Source organism: Mobula birostris, chromosome 5, assembly GCF_030028105.1.
Source record: "Mobula birostris isolate sMobBir1 chromosome 5, sMobBir1.hap1, whole genome shotgun sequence".
NCBI classification, from domain to species: Eukaryota; Metazoa; Chordata; class Chondrichthyes; order Myliobatiformes; family Myliobatidae; genus Mobula; species Mobula birostris.
In genome coordinates this window covers 173,002,196-173,018,799 of record NC_092374.1, presented here as the reverse complement: position 1 = coordinate 173,018,799, position 16,604 = coordinate 173,002,196, and the positions used below count along the sequence as shown (strand labels likewise).

At 42.6% G+C, this 16,604-nt stretch overlaps 1 protein-coding gene across 5 annotated transcripts in view; it reads left to right on the top strand.

Moving 5' to 3' along the window:
* Positions 1 to 16,604, top strand: part of cars2 (cysteinyl-tRNA synthetase 2, mitochondrial) — a 58,830-nt gene that overhangs the window by 15,718 nt on the left and 26,508 nt on the right. For all 5 annotated transcript variants that reach the window (XM_072258889.1, XM_072258888.1, XM_072258891.1 and 2 more), the window contains exons 7-12: positions 2,648 to 2,777; positions 4,536 to 4,669; positions 10,695 to 10,762; positions 13,896 to 13,962; positions 14,052 to 14,190; positions 14,994 to 15,117. In XM_072258889.1, coding sequence (XP_072114990.1) covers positions 2,648 to 2,777; positions 4,536 to 4,669; positions 10,695 to 10,762; positions 13,896 to 13,962; positions 14,052 to 14,190; positions 14,994 to 15,117 — 662 coding nt within the window. The remainder of the gene's footprint in view (positions 1 to 2,647; positions 2,778 to 4,535; positions 4,670 to 10,694; positions 10,763 to 13,895; positions 13,963 to 14,051; positions 14,191 to 14,993; positions 15,118 to 16,604) is intronic.

Here is a 16,604-nt window from a genome sequence, read left to right as displayed (position 1 = left end):
ACTTCAAGTGTGGCCTAACCAGAGTTTTATAGCACTGCATCATTACCTCATGACTCTTAAACTCTATCCTTCCACTTATGAAAGCTAACACCCCATAAGCTTTCTTAACTACCCTATCTACCTGTCAGGCAACTTTCAGGGATCTGTGGACATGTACTCCCAGATCCCTCTGCTCCTCCACACTACCAAGTATCCTGCCATTTACTTTGTACTCTGCCTTGGAGTTTGTCCTTCCAAAGTGTACCACCTCACACTTATCTGGGTTGAACTCTATCTGCCACTTTTCAGCCCACTTCTGCATCCTATCAATGTCTCTCTGCAATCTTCGACAATCCTCTACACTATCCACAACACCATCAAACTTTGTGTCATCTGCAAACTTGCCAACCCACCCTTCTACCCCCACATCCAGGTCCTTAATAAAAATCATGAAAAGTAGAGGTCCCAGAACCGATCCTTGTGGGACACCACTAGTCACAACCCTCCAATCCGAATGTACTCCCTCCAGCACGACCCTCTGCTTTCTGCAGGCAAGCCAATTCTGAATCCACCTGGCCAAACTTCCCTGGATCCCATGCCTTCTGTCTTTCTGAATAAGCCTACCATGTGGAACCTTGTCAAATGCCTTACTAAAATCTATATAGATCACATCCACTGCACCACCCTCATCTATATGCCTGGTCACCACCTCAAAGAACTCTATCAGGCTTGTTTGACACAATCTGCCCTTCACAAAGCCATGCTGACTGTCCCTGATCAGACCATGATTCTCTAAATGCCCATAGATTCTATCTCAAAGAATCTTTTCCAACAGCTTTCCCACCACAGACTTAAGGCTCACTGGTCTATAATTACCCAGACTATCCCTACTACCTTTTTTGAACAAGGGGACAACATTTGCCTCCCTCCAATCCTCCGGTACCATTGCCGTGGACAACAAGGACATTAAGATTCTAGCCAGAGGCTCAGTACTCTCTTCCCTCGCCTCATGGAGCAGCCTGGGGAATATTCCGTCAGGCCCTGGGGACGTATCCGTCCTAATGTATTTCAACAACTCCCAACACCACCTCTCCCTTAATATCAACATGCTCCAGAACATCAACCTCACTTATATTGTTAGATCTGGCTTTACTCCATGCACTATACTTGCAGTTCTCGCATGACCTTTATCCTCCTCCACCTCACTATCTGCTCTAACACTGTGGTTCCCCTCCCCCTGCAAATCTAGTTTAAACCCCCCCCGGAGCAGCACTAGCAAACCTTCCCTCAAGGATGTTAGTCCTCCTCCAGTTCAGGTGCAACCCATCCCGTCTTCCCTGGAACAAGGCCCAATTGTCCAGAAACATGAGACCCTCCCTCCTGCACCAACTCCTTAGTCACGTATTTAGCTGCATTATCTTCCTATATCTAGCCTCACTAGCACGTGGCACAGGTAGCAATCCTGATATTGCAACCCTGGAGGTCCTGTCCTTCAACTTTGCACCTAACTCCCTAATCTCTTTGCAGGACCACCTCCTCCTTCCTATCCACTTCACTGGTCCCTACATGGATCACGACATCTGGCTGCTCACCCTCCTTCCTGAGAATACTGAGAACTTGATCCGAGATGTCGCGGACCCTGGTACCAGGGAGACAACAGACCATCCGGGATTCTAGATCTCTCCTACAGAACCTTTTATCTGTACTCCTAACTATGGAATGCCCTATCACTACTGCTCTCTTCTTTTCCCTCCTTCCCTTCTGAGCTGAGGGTCCAGTCTCAGTGCCAGAGACGCAACCACTGCAACTTGTTATCTGCAAGCATACTTACTATGCCAGCTACATTCTCATCCAAGTCGTAAATATATTTGCCGAACAACAGTGGACCCAGCACCAATTCCCTGCAGCACACCACTGGTCACAGGCCTCCAACAACCCACTGTGACTCCTTCCACAAGGAGCTGGTCAATTATGTATCTAATTGGCTGGTCTACTCTAGATCTCATGTAATCTAATTGGTACCAGCCCACCATGGGGTTCGTACAGATTAGATTTAAACACCATCCATCACACCTTCCTAGTCAACCCTCTTTTTTTCAGAAAGCTCAGTTAGATTTGTGAGATGCTTTCCTACACACAAATTATGGACTATCCATAATTAGCCCTTGACTTTCCAATTGTAGATGGAGCTTGTCCCTCAAAGTCCCTTCCTGTAACTTTCCCACCACTTCGGCTCGTTGGCCTGGAGCTCTCTGGCTTGAATTTTCAGCTGTTTTTAAATAAAAGTACAATATTAGCCACCATTTAGTCTTTCAGTACGTCACCTGTGGCTAAAGATGAAGCAAGTATATCTGTCAGAACTTAGCGATTTCAAGGCTCAGCAAACAAAACACCACCATCGGCTTCATTTATCAAATAGATATTTGCCCTTTTGTCTCACTGTGCAATTCTGTTGTCACCCCACATATCACCCCATATTTTCCACCCTGACGCTCTTTTTTTGTGGAAAACAGAAACAGGAAGGTGGGGGAGAACAGTGGACAGGAGAAAATTCCCCACAATGTATAAATGTGTAAATGAGTCATATGGCAAAGACTGGAAAAAGGATGTTCTGCAAAGAATGAATTATTTCAATGACCTCTTTTTTTTTTAAATTTGTGATTTCTAGATGAAAGTGATAAAAGGCACAGCAGGGACTTTGCTTTGTGGAAGACAGCAAAACCAGAGGAGCCATTTTGGCCATCCCCATGGGGAAATGGTAGACCTGGCTGGCACATTGAGTGTTCGACAGTTGCAAGGTTAGCTTGGCTTGTACACTTGGATGCTACCCCACAATAGCACAAAGCAGAAATAAAGTTGAAGTCAGGTTTATTTACACTTGCACAAGCACATGTATGCACAGGTGCAGTGAAAAAACTCACTTGCAGCTGTATCACAGGCACATAGCATCATGCAAGCAGTATTCACGAGAAAAATATTAACATAAATGCTGTGGAACTCAGCGGATCGGGCAGCACCAATGAAAAGAAATGAACAGTTGATGTTTTGGGCCGAGAGCTTTCATGAAGCCTTATAAGATAGATAGATATACTTTATTGATCCCGAGGGAAATTAGGTATTATAATTGTGTATATAAAATATAAAAATTGTGTATAACAAATAAAAAATTTTGACCAAAAACTAAAGTCAGTTTCAGTGTAAATTGATAAACATGGTCATAGTGTTGCTAAACTAGTGACTACAGTTTGCTGGCTGGTTCAAAAACAGAGTGGCTGAAGAGATGAGCTGTTCTTGAACCTGGTGCTGTGGAATTTAAGGCTTCTGCACGTGAACAAAGACAGTTTCCACTATAACATGTATTTTCCAGTTCGATCATATATCTGTCACTGACAGTACTGCCCTGGGACTTCGGCAACCAGACACTGGTCACAGTTCAAAAAGGAAAGGAGTGAAATTAAATATTGTGGCTGTCAGAAATTGTTTGGGATAATTTCTGGAGCATAAACTTACACTTCCTGCTTCCAGTTGGGACTTTGCATGCTATCATTCAACAAGTTAGGTTTATGTAACACATTTAGGGCAGCACAATAATTAGTGTAGTGCTGTTTCAGCAGCAGTGATCTGGGTTCAATTCTGCCACTATCTGTAAGGAGTTTCTACATTCTCCCCATGACTGTGTGGGATTTTTCAGAGTACTCTAGTTTTCTCCCACATTCCAAAGATGTATAAGTCAGCAGGACTAATTTATTGATTGAGATAGAACATGGAGCAGGCTCTTCTGGCCCTTCAAGCTGCACTGCCCCAGCAATCCACTTTGATCGTGGCCAAACTCTGGGACAAATTACAGTGACCAATTATCCTATGGACTGATATGTCTTTGGACTTTGAGAGGAAATAGGAGCACCTGGAGGAAACCCATGTGGTCATGGGGAGAAGGTACAAACTCCTGACAGGCAATGGTGGGTATTGAACCTTGGTCACCTGTACTGTAAAGTGTTGTAACCACTATGCTACTGTATTGCCCTTAATAGATCCTGTGTGTAACTGAGCAGCATGGGCTAATTGAACCATTGGGTCCTGTTACCATGATGTATCTCTAAGTAAATCAATCTGATGTACTAAATTGGACTAAAGAATTGCACAGAAGTTATAAATAAAGTTTAACACAGAACCATGTGGATTTTTATTTGCTCTAAGGAGTTTAGAGCTGTTAAAGTGGAGAGGGGAGTTCTGAAGGATCTGAAGATGTAGCCAACAGTGGAAATCAGATCTATGAGTATAGAATTAGAGTCAAGTCATGGTTTTAAATGGTTGTAAGGCTGGAGGTAGTGGAAGGGATAGGCACATGGAGATACTGGAAAGCATTCATGATTGCTTGGCCATGAGCTTTCTTTTGTGCACACTGAGTTATTATTTCTGTCTGACTTCCTAGTAGGTAAAAGCTGTGCTCATCAATATGCTTTTTGAAGTCTGTATCACAGCATGCTGCTGATTGAGAGAATGATTTTGCATTTTCCAGTATAGCAGATGGTGAGCTAACAATGTGGCATTTACAGCTCTGTTTTTGGAAATCAACTGGACATCCATTCTGGTGGAATAGACCTGGCCTTTCCCCATCATGAGAACGAGGTTGCTCAGTGTGAGGCTTACCACCAGTGTGAGCAATGGGGAAACTACTTCTTACACTCTGGTATGTACCTGATTGGAAACGCAAAGGCAATTGCTGCTAACTGTGAGTGTGCATTTTTGGTATCTCTTTGGGTATTAGTTCAATATAGGGTGGCTGTTTCCAGTGACACGTGGGATCGGTTATTTGGAACTGTGTGCACAATCTTCTAACCTTTCATTTTAATCATGAACTACTTACATTTTTAACATGACTTCCAGTGGATGCATATAATTAGAAAAAAAAAATCCTTTATCTTTCTAATGAGTTGACAACTTGAGATGTTATTGTAACCAGCAGACACATGCAGTTATCAGATACCACTGACCCCTCTGGCCTGCAAGCCTATCTGTTTGGATGGTCGCATTTTCAGTTTCTGTTCATGTTTCTTGTTGTAGAAGATCATATATGTATAATTATCATTTGTAAATGGGTCACAGGTTCATATGTTTTGAAGTACATGTGACAAATATAGCTAATCTTAAGATCGTAATCTTCAGCCCATCATATCCATGCCTACCTTTATATCCACCTACACTAATTCCAGCATCTACCAGTTTTAGGACTATATCCTTGTCTATTTAAATGTCTGTTAGGATGCCCCGTAACCATAGTGATTGTATCTGGTTCCACTGACGGCTTTGACAGTACATCTTGGATATCAAACACTCATTGTGTAAAAGAAATATACCCTTCATATCCCCTTTAAACACTTCCCTCTCACCGTAAACCTTTGTCCTCTTGTTTTTGATATTTCCATAATGGCAAAACCAATTGGAATCTAGGCTTCTCGTAATCCTATCTGCTTCTATTAGATCACTCCTCAGCTTCCTTCACTCCAGGGAAAACAAGTCCAGTGTATCCACATCCTCTCCATTAAGAAAGTCCTCCAATCCAGGCAATATCCTGGTGAATTTCCTCTTTACTCTTTCCAGCATTTTCTCAGTGAGTAGAATTGACATCAAGAAGTGTATTGAAACTAGTAATATGATGGTCTTCCACACTTTTGTGTTCAATCCAATAACAATAAAATGTTTACAGATGTGTGATCTCTAATTTTGTCCAAGTGTTTAAACTTACCTTGATCCCCATTTGTATAATAGACAATAGGTGCAGGAGTAGGCCATTTTTTCAGCCCTTCGAGCCAGCACAGCCATTCACTGTGATCATGGCTGATCATCCACAATCAGTACCCTTTTCCTGCCTTCTCCCCATATCCCTTCACTCCGCGATGTTTAAGAGCTCAAACTCTTTTTTGAAAGAATCCAGAGAATTGGCCTCCACTGCCTTCTGAGGCAGAGCATTCCACAGAACCACAACCCTCTGTGTGAAAAAGTTTTTCCTCAACTCTGTTCTGAATGGTCTACCCCTTATTCTTAAACTGTGGCCTCTGGTTCTGGACTCCCCCAACATCGGGAACATGTTTCCTGCCTCTAGTGTGTCCAATCCCTTAATAATCTTATGTTTCAATCAGATCCCCTCTCATCCTTCTAAATTCCAGTGTATACAAGCCTAGTCACTCCAATCTTTCAACATATGACAGTCCTGCCACCCCGGGAATTAACTTCGTGAACCTACGCTGCACGCCCTCAATAGCTAGAATGTCCTTCCTCAAATTTGGAGACCAAAACTGTACACAATACTCCAGGTGTGGTCTCACCAGGGCCCTGTACAACTGCAGAAGGACCTCTTTGTTCCTATACTCAACTCCCCTTGTTATGAAGGCCAGCATGCCATTACCTTTCTTCACTGCCTGCTGTACCTGCATGCTTACTTTCAGTCACTGATGATGAACAAGGACACCCAGATCTCGTTGTACTTCCCCTTTTCCCAACTTGACACCATTCAGATAGTAATCTGCCTTCCTGTTCTTGCCACCAAAGTGGATAACCTCACATTTATCCACATTAAATTGCATCTGCCATGCATCTGCCCACTCACCCAACCTGTCCAAGTCACCCTGCATTCTCATAACATCCTCCTCACATTTCACACTGCCACCTAGCTTTGTGTCATCTGCAAATTTGCTAATGCTACTTTTAATCCCTTCATCTAAATCATTAATGTATATTGTAAATAGCTGCGGTCCCAGCACTGAGCCTTGCGGTACCCCACTAGTCACTGCCTGCCATTCTGAAAAAGACCCATTAATCCCTACTCTTTGTTTCCTGTCTGCCAACGGATTTTTTTCCATCCATGTCAGTACCCTACCCCCAATACCATTTGCTCTAATTTTGCCCACTAACCTCCTATGTGGGGCCTTACCAAAGGCTTTCTGGAAGTCCAGGTACACTACATCCACTGGCTTTCCCATATCCATTTTCATAGAAAATGAAGGTCTCGGCCCAAAACGTCAACTGTACTTCCTATAGATGCTGCCTGGCCCACTGCGTTCCACCAGCATTTTGTGTGTGTTGCCCCATTTTATTTATTCATTCAGTTTATAGCACTTTTATATCTGGATTTAATCTGGGGCAAAAAGATACCACAAATTGTTTCACTTGTGCTGAATTGTTTTTCCCCCAGTTTATTTACCTTTGCTTTCTTGTCAGTGATTGGAAAGGATCCTTAGAAAATCAAAAGTAACATTGGGAGTGAAGAAACAAGATGGAGTAGAAGATATTGGTAGTTGTATATACTGTAGGTTCTCAAACATAAAGAATGCAAGGCATGGTATAGATCAGAAAAGTAGAGTTTTATATAAGCTTGAAAGCATGCAAAGAACACTTACAAGGACAAAGTAAGGAGGCATGAGATCCATGGGGACATTGCTTTGTGGATCCAGAACTGGCTTGCCCACAGAAGGCAAAGAGTGGTTGTAGACAGGTCATATTCTGCATGGAGGTCGGTGACCAGTGTTGTGCTTCAGGGATCTGTTCTGGGACCCTTACTCTTCGTGATTTTTATAAGTGACCTGGATGAGGAAGTGGAGGAATGGGTTAGTAAGTTTGCTGATGACACAAAGGTTGGAGGTGTTGTGGATAGTGTGGAGGGCTGTCAGAGGTTACAGTGGTACATAGATAGGATGCAAATCTGGGCTGAGAAGTGGCAGATGGAGTCCAACCCAGTTAAGTGTGAAGTGGTTCATTTTGGTAGGTCAAATATGATGGCAGAATATAGTATTAATGGTAAGACTTTTGGCATTGTGGAGGATCAGAGGGATCTTGGGGTCCAAGTCCATAGGACACTCAAAGCAGCTGTGCAGGTTGGCTCTGTGATTTAGAAGGCATATGGTGTATTGGCCTTCATTGATTGTGGAATTGAATTTAGGAGCTGAGAGGCAATGTTGCAGCTATATAGGACCCTGGTCAGACCACACTTGGAGCACTGTGCTCAGTTCTGGTCGCCTCACTATAGGAAGGATGTGGAAGCTATAGAAAGGGTGCAGAGGAGATTTACAAGGAGATTTGCCTGGATTGGGGAGCATCCCTTACGAAAACAGGTTGAGTGAACTCGGTCTTTTCTCCTTGGAGTGACGGAGGATGAGAGGTGACCTGATAGAGGTGTATAAGCTGATGAGAGGCATTGATCGTGTGGATAGTCAGAGGCTTTTTCCCAGGGCTGAAATGGTTGCTACAAGAGGGCACAGGTTTAAGGTGCTGGGGAGTAGCTACAGAGGAGATGTCAGGGGTAAGTTTTTTACTCAGAGAGTGGTGCGTGGAATGGGCTGCCGGCAGCAGTGGTGGAGGCGGATACAGTCGGGTCTTTTAAGAGACTTTTGGATAGGTACATGGAGCTTAGAAAAACAGAGAGCTTTGGGTAAGCCTAGTAATTTCTAAGGTAGGGACATGTTTGGCACAACTTTGTGGGCCAAAGGGTCTGTATTGTGCTGTAGGGTTTCTGTTTCTAAATGTTGGAGCTTGAGGATCTGAGCTTTGGGAAAGGTTGAACAGCTTAACAATTTATTCCCTGGAGCATAGGATAATAAGGGAACACCTTAGAGGTGCACGAAATTGAGAGGTATGGATAAGGTAAATACCTGCAGGCTTTCCCCTTGAGGTTGTGTGAGATTAGAACTAGAACTAGAGGTCATAGGTTTAGGTGAACCTGAGGGGAACGTCTTCACTCAGAGGGTGATGCAAGTGTGGAATAAGCAGCCAGTGGACATGGTAGTTATAGGTTCAATTGCAATGTTTTAGAGAAGTTAGATACGTGGATGAGCAGATATAGAGGGCTCTGGTTTAGGTATGGGTAGATGGGAGTACGCAGAAGAATGGGTTCCCATAGACTACATGGGATGAAGGGCCCTTTTCTGTGCTCTATGACTATTAGAGCTGATGTGACAAACGTAATATTTTTATATCTACATATTGACTGAGCAGACTGAATTAACTACATGACGTGAGTGAATTAATGGTGTGTAAGAGATGGTTTTCTAGATCAGTACATTGATCAATCAGTTTTGGAAGAATTGTGTAATGGAAAAAAGTTAATCGTCTGAGAGACCTTTGAGAAAGTATTATATTACATTAGAATTTTATACAAAGATTGAAAGTAATTCTTAGTTCAACCCAAGACCAGTGTTTTAAATCTAAACAAAGGAAAATATGAAGTCATGAGGCATGAGTGAATTGGTAAGTTAGAATGCTGCATTAAAGTAAGTGAGCATAAGCTATATTCAAAGATTTAACATTTACAACAAATGTATCCCTTTTAATGCACAAAATGGCAGGAAAAAGGTGAGGCCATAGCTTGTGTGAGAACATGGAGATAATAGATCAAAGGCAAGGACTGGTAATGTCAAAAGAGCAATAATGCTAAGTGTAGAAGAGAAATTGTACAATTCAACAAGGAAGAACCAAGGAATGGGAAAGTACATCGTGTTTAAGATATAAGAACCATTGCCAGGGATGTGGAGTCAGATTCATTTGCATCATTCAGAAGGGAACCAAGGGAAAGAACTTGCCGAGCAGTGGAGAAAGGCTGAGGGAATGGGATAAACTGGATTGTTTTTGCATAGAGCTGGTACAAACTTGATGGGCCAAATGACCGCCTCTGTGTTGGGACATCAGATCAATACTTCCGTTTTACTCAGCTTGCTTCAAATATCAGTGCAAATAAATGATCTGAATGTAAACGCTGCACATTGGCCTTTGATGTGAGAGGAGTTTGCAACAATTTTTTAAACAGTATACAGGCTGTTGTGTGTCAGTTTGGTTCCCTTGCCTAGGAAAGAATATAACAGCACTGGGGACAGTCCAGAGGGGATTTACCAGGCCAATTTCAAGGATGAGGGTTGTCCTATCAGAAGAGACTAGACAGTTTGGTTCTGTATTCCTTGGAGTTTAGAAGAATGAGATGTGACTTTGATCAAATATATAAGATCCTAAGGAGACTTGACAGGGTAGATGTTGGAATGTTTTCATTGGTGGGAGAGGCACAGACTAGCTGCAGAATAAGGCTCCAGTGGTTTAAAACTGAAGTATGTAGACATTTTTTCTGAGGATAGTGTCCCCAAAGGTGGTGGAGGCCAAATCATTAGATATATTTAAGTTGGCGCTAGCTAAATATTTGAAACATCAACGAAGTTGAGAGTTTTAAATGACCTTCATGCTGGAACTGGCTTGGGACCAAGGGCAGATCAGCCATGATACTAAATGGCGAGTTAGTTGAGTGGTTGCGTGGTCTACTCCTATTTTCTTGTGGTCTTGCTTCTGAATCTTATATTACCTAAAGTTTTTGTAATACTCTTTAGAAATTATCCCATCCCATGGTGGTTTTCACATCAGGTTCACTGTGTATGGTCATCCATTCCACAACATAATATGTTCTCTCAAGTATTTCTTCTAATCCTTCCTGCTGTCCATTGAGCATTTATAATTGGATTGGGCCTTAGTGTTGGCTGTCTTTGACGGTATATTTTTTAAAAATGGATTATATAGAATCAGCCCTTTCTCAACCCTTTCCCTCTGATGTTCAAGGAAAAAGGAATAGTGTAAATTTAGTAGTGTAACAGTACCATTTGTGATCCATTCTGGTTGCCTTGACTCCAGCTACCTGATTTGGAAAAGAAATTAGCTCTATTGTGTGCATGTTCCTTTTATTTTAGGACATTTGCATTTGAAAGGAAGTGAAGAAAAAATGTCAAAATCTTTGAAAAACTACATCACAATAAAGGTAATGGTGCAGTCCTATCCTCAAACCCTACCATCCATTCCTTGTTTAGAAACAAAGTACTTTTTTCCCCAATTAGAGTAATGAAACCCCATGATTTATGAATATCTCTCAAAGTAGATATTGCCCTGCTCTCACCAGGTCTATTCCACAACTGTTGATTACTTCACAATACACTTGATTCTTTGCAGATTAGGGGAGTGGGAGAGGTGCAATACAAGATGTTACATCATGTCAATAAAGGGGCTCAGTCATCCAGGTCATTGTATATCAAGCAGTAGTAAGTCAAGGCAGCTGGACTTGCCGTGTTGTCTAGAAGACGTTTCGCCACTCACCGGAAGGAGCCTCTCGGATGAGTGGTGAAACATCTTCTAGACAACACAAGCAAGTCCAGTTGTCTTGATTTACTATTGCTTGATATCCCAAGAACATCAAATGCTATTGTTTTTACTTTGGATGTCTGTCATACATAGTTATCTTACCATCATCGAATCATGCTCATCGAATTAAAGAACGTGATTGCACTGCAGAGGGTGCAGTGGAGATTTGCCAGGCATTGCCTGGGATAATTTAGCTGGAAAGAGAGATTAGAAAAGTATTTTCCTTGAAACTGAGCGGGCTGAGGGTGACCTGATTGAGTTATAGATTATAAGGAAGGGTATGGATGAGGTAGTTAGAATCTTACCCTTTGATATGTATAACCAGAGGATTGAGGTTTAAAGTAAGGCTACGTCCACACTACGCCAGATAATTTTGAAAACGCCGGTTTCGAGTAAAAACGACTGGCGTCCACACTAAGCGTTTTTCAAAATATCTCCGTCCACGTTAGGCGGATATTTGGGCGAATCTCCTCCTACTGGGCACGCGCAGGACACACAGAAAACAAGCGAAGAGGAATTGGTGTACTTAGTGCGGGTTTGTCCAGTTACAGACTAGAGAAACTTTAAAGGAATTGCTCTTGGCTCTCGCGCAGGAGGACTTAAAACTTATGAAAAAACAAATACTGGAGCGTATGGAGCCAACTGACAGGGGGTCCACGGACAGTATGACCCAGCTGATCACGGACATTGAAAAACTGACTAACTCTGTTGCATTAATAAAGCACCTTGTTAAATGTATAGAACGTCTGCATCAGCGTTATCTTGTATTTCCAAACAATGTTACATTAGGCTGTTACACATCTATTGTCAGAGAAGTACTTGCATAAATAGGTAAACCACCTTCATACAAGCAAGGACAGAAAACAGGGCGAAGTGAGTGTACTTATTTATTCAGTAAGCTATGGGTCAAAGTACTTGGTGAGTACATTTCTAACCCTTCTGGCTTCAGTCTCGTCTGTCTGTTCTGAAATCGTTAGGTGGTGGTGTTCAAGAAAACAATGAACATCTGTTCTGGCACGTCATGACAGCGTTTTTAAATAGTCAAAAAAGCTCACTTTACAATTTAACTCTCTCACGCCGTTCGCACCGACTGCGCGTTATAACAGCTTGCGCAGTACCAAGCAGAAGCAGAAAAAAGCATTGTTGTTGTGGTGTTGTCATGACAACGTTTTTAAATCTCTCCGTTTACCCCGTACACACTATGCCAGATATTCAGCGTTTTCAGATTTATTCACTCTGGAGAGTGTTTTCGAAAATCTCCGTTTTCGGGGGCTGAAAACGCCGGCTCAGTGTGGACAGGAGGGCAAAACAAAGAGAAAAAGCTTCGTTTTCAGAATTATCCAGCATAGTGTGGACGTACCCTAAGAGGTCTATTTAGAGGGACTTCATGAATAAATTTTTGTCCAGAAGATTCAAAGCTTGCTGCCTGAAGGAGACTGGGTGGAGTGCTGGAAAATAGGGTTAGTAGATGGTTGGCATGGACACAGTGGTCTTAGAGACCTAGTTCTGAACTGTGTGGTTTTATAAAGGTAACACACTTCTTTAAGGTCACTCATGGATAATTGAGAAGTCCTGCTAAGTCAAGTCACCAAGTCAGGTAAACAACTGGTAACAATAAATGAGAGAAACATCTTTTGTGAGCTGCCTTTTACCCAGGCTCTGTGCCCAAGCCCCTCCATCTTTAGGATTGACCATTCACATTGCCATTTCCTAGCGATAGAGGCATTTCTCTGAGTGTGTGTGTGTGTGTGTGTGTGCGCTAGGTAATGAATTCCCAATTTCATTAAGACTGGGAACTCTACCCTAAATCTGGTGCATTTGAAAACTTAATTTGGAGGTTGCATCGATTGAATTTTGCAATTGCTGGTGGTTTGTAATATAAGATGCTTTGTTTAATTCAAGTAGTTGTGCTAAGATGGAAGTTCATCTGCTCTGTTAAATTAATACCTTCATGACTGAATGAATGTTTAAAAGTCATCTTATAGCCCCTAGAGCCTTTACTCTAGTGATGTTGTCCTGGTTTTATAGGTCCTCATCCCTACAAACACCACCCCCCCACCCAACATACAACCTCAGTCTCCATAATAGAGAGTTGAGAACATGGTGCCAATGGCTGAGGGGTTGGGTATTGTGGGTACTCCAAACTACATGCCAGGTAGAACCCTACTCTCGCAACACTTTGCAAAACAAGGGACAGGTAGGAGGACCATACGCATCGCAAACTGAAACGTGGTTATTAAAAATGGAAAGCTCTCTACCCTGCTTGATTGGGCACTGTGAATGGTCCTCAAGCCAGCCCTTAGGCTCATCAAGCATTTGGAGCTGCTGCAGGTAAAGGGAGTGATCAGCAGAACATTAATACCTGTGCCACAGTTTGGCTAGGATGATTGCTGGCACGCTGCGTTTCTCTCCATGAGAAAGGAGCCTAGGATAGCCAACCCACAATAGAAAATAGAATAGCCAATGTGTCTTGCTGTCATCTTTCCAGAATTAAGCATAATCCTAGGTACAAAATAAAGCTAAGAGGTAGCTATTTAGGTATTTGAAATACCAAAGATGTACTTGATGAATTCATTGGCTACTGTAAATTACCTGTAGTATAATGGATGTCAGGAGAATGGAGGGTGGTTGGGGGGAGGGGAATTGTTGAGATGCGAGACAGAAATAGAATGATTTGATGTGGGTGTTTTTTTTTACTTAATTGTACCTTTAATGCCTCAAATGGCAATGTTCCATTTCCTTTGATTGTTTGCCAGGAGTTCTTGGAAAAATTCACTGCAGATCAGTTCCGAATGTTTTGCCTTCTGTCAAAATACAGATCAGGTCAGACTTCCTGAACTTTTAGAAGTTTGAATAACAGTGTTGATACGTGATGTGAACCTTGCTGAATCTGTATTGCCTTTGAATTGTAGCGGTGGAATTCAGTGATGCCAGCATGATGCAAGCTGGAAACCTTCTCCACTCTATTGCAGCTTTTATTCACGACGCCTCTGCTTACATGAGAGGGCAATTGATCTGCTCGTCAGTCGATGAAACCTTGTTATGGGAAAGGTACGTAGAAACAAGTAGCATGTAAAGAATGCTCATTTGGACACAGAACACTCTAAATCACATCACACCAATAAACTTTCTTAAAGTGTAGAAATTGTGGATAATACTCATATCATCTTGAGTGTAGAGTAAATATTAGCCAGAACTTTCCTCCTTTTCAGGGGATGCCATGGGATTTTCTACATTCACATTGTTTCGTGTCTCATCTGAAACACGTGATGGTGTAGGATGCCCACTGTGCTGCTCCTTGTGAGGAGCACAAGATTCCTCACTCTCTTCTCCCCCCCCCACCCCTTCCACTGACAGCATTGTGCCCCTTCTGTATTGAACCTCTGACAGTGCACGTTCATTCAGTACTTGCTAGAGAATAGAACTGTCTCTCCAGTGTGCAGCACTGCCTCACTGCGTTTGAAAATCCTTGGTTTAGATCTTGCGCTTGGGTTTTGGAGTGGGATTAACCCGCACCTTTTGACTAGTGAAAGTGCTACCCACAGAATCATTTGTCCTGCCCAGCGTTGTGATCGCTTCAGCATTTCCATTGAGATGTAGGATGTAGCCTCTGTAACCAACCAGGGTGAGGGGAGGGGCAGGTGTAGTGTGATCTGGTGCTCACCACTGGGGGGGGGGGTCATGTACTCTTGAGTGACTGAATTGTCATCCACAGTAGCATCAGGTATTTTCATTAACTATCATTTTTTTTATGATGCCTTTGATGTCATATCTCAATGAAATATTGATTTTTTTCTTTCGTGCACTTCTTTCAAAGGATAAATTGCTCTTTGCTTTCTTTGTTTTACATCCAGGTTAAATGCAACTAAAGCCGATGTGAAGGCTGCCTTCGCTGATGATTTTGACACCCCAGGGGCTACTGATTCAATTATAAATCTTATTCACCATGGCAACAGACAGCTTCAAACTGTTTCCAAGGTAACCTATTAGAATTTTGTGCATTGGGAGTGCATTATTCAGAGTAATGCCGCGATGAGTGTATTACGTTTTATGAAAGCATTATTGTTTGTTGAGATGAGGTGGTGGCTTGTGCTGCGATGGTGTCAGCGTTCCCCTGGGATGTGCCACGGAGACTCTCACACGTTAAGTTTTATTATGCATCCTAACCCAAGATTACAAATTACTTTTCAAAATTAAAGGCCGTTTTTGGCTGAATGTGATTTGACTAAGGAATGCTGAAATAATCCGATGTTCTCCTCAGTGATATTGACTGTGGGATGAATACCAGCAGGGGACTAGGGAAGAAATCCTGTGCTCTCCATTGATGTTGTGTCATGAGAACTACACCTGCTGGAGAAAGTAGGCAACCTCAGTTTAACACCTTTTCCATAAGACAATGCTTCTGATGGTGCAATACTTACTTAGTGCTGATCCTTTGACAGTGCCTCATCCTCTCAGCCCTGCTCTGTTAACACTGCTGCACTCCATGTACTGACTACCCAGTAGTATTATGATTATGAAGACACGCAGTTCCCTTTTATTGTCATTTAGTAATGCATGCATTAAGAAATGATAAAATATTTTTCCAGAATGATATCACTAAAAACACATGACAAACAGACTTTAAAAACTAACAAAAACCACATAATTATAATGTATAGTTACGACAGTGCGAAGCAATACCGTAATTTGATAAGAACAGACCATGGCACAGTAAAAGTCTCAAAGTCTCTTGAAAGTCCCGTCATCTCACATAGACGGTAAACCTTCAGCGCTGCCAACTTGCTGGTGCAGCATCCCAGAAGCATCCAACCACAGTATGACTCTCAGTTCGTCCGAAAAACTCTGAGCCTCCGACCACCTATTCAACACCGAGCACCATCTCTGCCGAGCGCTTCGACCCCGGCCCCGGCAACAGGCAATATGCAAAACCGAGTATTTGGGGCCTTCGTCTCCAGAGATTCTCGGTCGCGCAGTAGCAGCGGCAGTGAAGCAGGCATTTCAGAAGTTACTCCAGATGTTCCTCTGCGCTTCTCACGGCTGTCTCCATCAAATCTGGATTGTGCACAGCCCCTAGTTACACATATGATATCATTCGGAACGGCCGCGCGCGCTGCGTCACGCCGCCATCTTCTCCTCCCTCCTCTCTTGGGAGTGTACAGCACTTCGTCAGTACTGCCTCTCTGTTTATACTTTGCTCCTTAGGTGCCACGCTTCAGTTATTCCAGTTCTGTAAAAATCATACAGTAATTTACTTTGTTCTTGGATAAAGTGGAGAAGGAGCATTTGGGATGGTATTGATCATCATATACCAAGGCATTGATAGTAGGTGCCATGTGCAAATGGCAAAAAGAGTGCATCACCTCACAATCTACCCTGGCTGACTTGTCTGTGTAAAAGTTTGCCGCATTGGCTTTCATTGGTTACTCAAAAACCCACAAAACCAGAACAGAAACAAGTTATAC